General features: G+C 31.3%; 1 protein-coding gene across 1 annotated transcript in view; it reads left to right on the forward strand.

Moving 5' to 3' along the window:
- The window catches only part of LOC109839291 (COP9 signalosome complex subunit 1-like), a 43992-nt gene that overhangs the window by 19677 nt on the left and 18083 nt on the right, over positions 1–6232 (forward strand). The window contains exon 3 of the mRNA XM_020407721.1: positions 7–81. Coding sequence (XP_020263310.1) covers positions 7–81 — 75 coding nt within the window. The remainder of the gene's footprint in view (positions 1–6; positions 82–6232) is intronic.

Here is a 6232-nt window from a genome sequence, read left to right on the forward strand (position 1 = left end):
GATCAGGCGTGGGCCGATTCGTTGGATCGAAGGGCGGAGCTGAGGAAGGAGAAACTCGAGAACGAGCTCAATGGGTATAGGGTAAGTGTGGGGTTTTTTAGGTTTTGTTTGGTAATTTTATGTTTTGGATATGAAATTGAACTTGTTTCTGCCTTGATTACCTTGATTTGTTGCAATTGGAAAGTTAGAAAGTAGTTCAGTAATGGGTTATTTAGTGTTGAGTACTCCGTGGTTAACAGAGCAAAGGAATTTTTGTTATCATCAAATTTGTAGTAGGGGAAGTACGGTTCAAATGCTAGATTATGTTTGCTGTTATAAAAAAAAGTAAAACCTGAGATTGTGATTGATGGTTATAGAGATTGCAATTGATGGTTATAGAAAAGGGAAGAAATTCCAGTTTCTAGTGGCTGCTATGGTGCTTGATATCGAAGTTAACTTTGATGTATATGTCTAATCCGACTAATAGACAATGAAATTGAGTAACAGAAAAAAAACACTAATCTTTTATACTAAATATTTAGGTTCGGCTACATGAATCTATTCTTCTTAATTGCTTCCAGTTCTTTTAGGTCTACCTCTAGTCCTTCTTACTCCATTAATTATAATCTCATCACCTCTTCCTATTCCTATTGATATGTTTCGTAGCCTTTGTTGTAAAACCTTCTCAACCATCCCCCCCCCCCCCTTTTTCCTCAATAGAATAAACCTATAAGTTGATGATTCTTCTTATCCTATCTCTATGAAGCTGAGTAACAAAAGAAATTGTTTCAGTTTGTGGTTGGTAGGAGAAATTTTTCTCACCTTAAATATGCAATAAAATCTTTATTGGAAAATGCTAAAACATATCATTTACATAATCCAATGCAACAACTTGGTGTGAAATTTTGTTATGCCACAATACGTACTAGATATTTGTAACAAATTTAAGTATATTTTGATTCTTCTAACACATTAAAAACAGTTGCAGAAGTGGCAAGCAGTATTAATATTTGTATATAGATCTTGGGAATACAATATTTGAGAATCAGACTTCACATGCCACCATAAAAAAAGATCCATGTTTGCTTGTGAACTTGTATTTTCTGGTTGGACTTGTTACATATGTTTATGAGCCTACCAGTTAGGGGTGCAAACATATTAAATATGATAAGTACCACATTCATAACCACTTACTGTTTGAAAATACAAGTATCATAGTCTTATCTGTCAAAATTGAATACAAATAGATCAAATAAGAGAGAACAATGTAAGTGTAAAGAGGATATGAGAGAAACAAATTAAATTGAAAAATATATAGAACATCAGAACATGTGATGTCACATGAGTGATTTAAATAAACTAAAATTTCTCATATCATAGTCATCCGAAAAAGCTAAATTTAGACCTCTAGATTAGTAAAGCATGGCTCAGATCTATTAACCTAAGGTCGGAACATATTCAACTATCTGAGCGATATATATATGCGTATTCTTATCCAATCTTACTGGATATGAATATTTAATATCCGTATCTCAATCCTGTCAAGTATTGTTGCAAATATATCTGTGAATATCTACGTTTTGCATCCCTACTACCAATTATAAATTAGGGTTCTAACCTTTTGCTTCCAGTTGTCTTAGGCTTTAAAAGCAAAGGTGGAACCAAGGGAGTCTGGTATAGTGGTCATCACCAAGCAACATTACAACATCACCTCCACCATTCTTGCTTAGAAATTTTCTCGGAAACATTCTTATCTCATTAACTAATTCATTTCATCTTAAATTTTGTGCTTCATTGTGAATATGAAAAGGAATTAAGCACCACCTCACCAAACTCAAAAGCTATAAAAAATGATAAAAATTACAATTATTAAATAGTGGATAAGCATGTTTGTCTAAAATCAAGTTAACCATTCCTAAAATTATAAACACAATGCATTATATTGCTAAAAATAGAGAAAAGCAAGATAGTTTATGACCAACACCAAAATTCTAGTTCTAGATAGCTAAAAACTTAAATATATGTCTGCCTTCAACATTGAAATAAAAGATTTACCGAGCTTTTCAACTAAAGGACACTATATTCATTTGTGCCAAAATAATGATTTACTAGAAAAGTGCAAAACATATGAACTAATAACATAAGAACATGCTAGTAGTAGTAGCAACCACGCTTGCCTGCCTAGCGCCTACTTATATCTCACTTAATTTTTGGTTCTTGCTCTTAAGTCTTATGTTCTTACATTGAAGTACAAGAATAAATGTCATAATTTGAACTTAAAAAGACTAAAAAATATTTTGTTCGGAAGTAGTAATATGGTAAATGACTCCATTTTATAGCTCAGTTCTAACTAAGAATACATAGAAAATTTTTAGTAAGTTTCCGCATGCATATATAGTTGAGCCTTCACAAGTGTATATGAGTATGATGTCAAATAACATCTTTTTTATAACATATGCTCGTAGTTTTAAAAAAATTGTATCAATAAGAACTCCAGAGTTCATCACAACACATGTATGAACCAACTACAATTTTTCTACAATGAACACAAAGTTGGGCTTGAGATTGGAGTTATCTACTTTATTTATAATTTGAATACAATATTTTTAGTTTCTTTCATCTTTCTTCAAGTTGAAGTTAACACATATGTTCTTTTCTCCTTATACTTTTGTGGAAGAACATAGGAATTAAGAGGAAGAACCAAAAAAATGTGTGAACTAAGTAGACTAGCAAGTTTGGCTGCTCTAGCGTGTTCTAGAGGGTTAGTAGCATTTGTTAAGACCTAGGTAATTATATTTTTTTTGTACTTTCTTAGTAAATCATTATTTTGGCACCAATGAATATATTGTCTTTGGTTGAAAATTTCACATATTCTTTTATTCCAGTTGTTGAACTCATAGGAACATATTTTAATTTTTAGCTATTTCGAATTTTGGTGTGCAATATGATGCCTTCTGCTTATAAAAACCGGAGTGGTTTAACTTGATATCAGAGAAACTTGTTTATCCGCTAATTAATAATTATTACAATGAAGCATTTATCCCAAATTTTGGAGTCAACCACCTAAATCATATTCTTCTATGTAGTTCTATTTTGGTCATCTCATCGTTAAGTTAAATTTTGTCATGTTTTCCTTTATTGCTTCCAACCAAGTTATTTTAGATCTGCTCTATGATATTACCATTGACTTTAATATTATCACGATTTCTAGTTGGTGCACACTAAGAGCCCTCCTATTGTACATATTTAAACCATCTCAACTGATTCTCTCATTTTGTGCTCAGTAGGGGTATTCTCTAATCTCTTACTAACATGCTCATATTTAGTCTTATCACTTAGTGTATCAGCGTTATCAAGGCGCAATGCAGGGGTGCAAAGTCCCCTTACACGCATCATGTGCAAGGTGCAAGGCAATGCGCGCGCCTCAGTGAAGCGAGCTGCGAGACACATCACACAAAAAAAATTATTTGATAGATTTATTAAATTAAACCAGCAATATGTTTATGATTTTTAGTGGGAAGAGCATGTTAAGATAATGACCGTGTATTAAATTTGCAAAATAGGGTCTTATTTCATAATCTTAGCACTAGTTAAAAGAGTGTTAATGTAAACATAACTCCACGCTTCCATATTTTCAGTAATTAATCACGTTAAAAAATATAAGAGAATATTTACTATGAAATCATACATTCATAATTACTAACATTCTTGATCATTGATGTCATGATATCTAGATAATAGTTTGTGATTTTTTAATCAATGTTCTAGTCTTCTAGATATAGAAGTACTAACAAGAAAAGAGAAAAAAGGGAAAATTGAAAAAAAATGGAGTAGACGATAATATGTGGGAAAGGAGAAAGAGAAAGAGGAAATAAAAACAAGAGAATGTAGAAGAATAAGATGTAGTTAAAAATTGGGGAATGGTGAGTAGTAATGAGGAGCATCGAGGCGCATCGAGGGCCAAGGGGCGATGAGGCACAGTGAGCACGCACATCACTTATGCGATGCGCCCCACACTCATATGGGGCGCATTTCTGGTACCCCAAAGCGCCCAAGGTAATCGCCTCATTGTGTCCGAGATAACTGCAGTGGATATCCACAAAGTCATTGTAACATTTTTATTTTTGCCACATTCATTTTTTTGCACATGTGACTTTTATCTGCCCAACATTGTGATCTATAAAGTGTGTTGGTTTTGTCATTGTTTTGTAGAATATTTTTTTCAATGTTATAGGTATTTTACGATTGCATTACACTTCAAAAGCATCCATCTTAACCATCCAATTTTGATTTGATAGGCAGCATCATCCTCAATCTCATTACCACAACAAATGGTAGACTTTAAATAACAAAAGTAATTATTTTTGAGATTTTCCCTGACCACCAACATGTAGGCTCTTTTTATGAAATTTACATTTCATGTTTCTATTTTTTCTCCTTGTAATTCTAAATTCTTTAGTTTCCAGAGCTTCTCTCAATCTTTTTACTTTAGAAATTATACATTTTCTATGTATAATTTCTTAGTCCTATCAACTAATAAAATATTATTAGCAAATAATATACACCATGAAACTTTATCTAGAATGTGTCCATAAGTTCTATAACTAATGCAAAAAAAGAAAAGGGCTTAAGATTCATCCTTGATGTAGACAAGCGACAATAGGAAATAATTCTCTCTCCGCTTCATTTGTTCTCACTTTAGTTGTTACTTGTTAGTCTATAATACATATCTTTTTATCACATCAATATACATATTAGATACATGTTTTTTTTCTAAAACCCGTCACATTTTCTTCGTGTGCACTCTATCATAAGATTTCTTCTAGATTATTAAAAACCATATGTAAATCATTTCCCTTCGCTATGTATCTCTCCATCATTCATCTGAATAGTTTCCATCATCTGTCTTGATATATGAATAGTTTATATAGTTGACTTCCTGGGCATAAAAACAAATTGATTCTCAAATCTACTCGTCTTCTTTCTTAGTTTTTGCTCAATTAACCTCTAAAAAATTATTGTTTGTTCACGAGTCTAATATCAAAATAGTTTGAACAATGTATCTCCTTTTTTCTTGTATATTGATATCAAAGTGCTAATTTTCCACCCAACAGACATTTTCTGTCTCAATAATCTTGTTAAAATCAATCACCCTAAGCTTATATTTTCAAGTCATTTCTAAATTTCAATAGGAGAATTATTCGACCCTGCGACTTTTCACTTCTCTTCTTTAAAGCATCTCTAACCTTCTAATGCTACTTTACTGACAGTATCTATAGTTTCTATTATGCACTATGTGGTTAGATTCTCTCTGTTGTTCTTCTATTTGGTTATCATGAAACAATTTATGTAGTAACTCCACCTCTCTTTAATAACCTCGGTAATTTAGTGGAACTCTTTGATCTTCATTCTTGTTGCATCTAATATCACCCAAGTCCTTACTTATTCTCTCTTCCATCTTAGCAAGCGTGTGCGCGCGCGTATATCAATGTTGAAAATAACGAAAATGGGTTATGTAACGCTTGACCTCCTGTTAAGGGTTAAGAGAAAAAAACATAGAAAAATATAACACATAATCTAGGTTATATTGTTATTAATTATTTAGATATTTTAAATACTAACAATTCATAGTAACTTTAATACATAGAATCATCAAAAATTTTAAATGTAACATCACAATTATCAAATATAAAATACAGTAGCACAATTTCTTTACGAAACTTAATCATATATGACTAACAACCATTCCAAAAAGCATCATCAAATGATCAAATATGTTAACGTAAGTTTAAGGCAATAAAAACTAAACCAAACACTTCCAACTTTCGAGTTCTTAACTTTACAAAAATATTCTAATTCCTAATCAAGTTTACTGCATTAACCAAACTAAACATGATTATGTAACAAGAGTAATAAATTTTGCATATACAGAGATGTGCTACTTTAATTTCACAAACTCTAATATTAGCTGAAAACTGAAAGCTAAAACCTAATTAAAATTAAGTAATAACTGAAAGTAATTACTCACCCACACAATTAACCTATTAATTAATCTATGTACTCTAATTTTATGACAGATCTTAAAAAATTATGTTGAAGGGTAAAGTAATGAAGCAACAAGTTTGATATGATTTAAGGTAAATTGGCAATATTAAATATTAAAATTTGAAAGATAATTTCGGAGTCACTATTTATTTAAAGGATATAAAATTGGATGCCCAATACACAACTGAAAAATAAAAATTTTACCTTA

Source organism: Asparagus officinalis, chromosome 4 (genome assembly GCF_001876935.1).
Source record: "Asparagus officinalis chromosome 4, Aspof.V1, whole genome shotgun sequence".
Classification (NCBI taxonomy): domain Eukaryota; kingdom Viridiplantae; phylum Streptophyta; class Magnoliopsida; order Asparagales; family Asparagaceae; genus Asparagus; species Asparagus officinalis.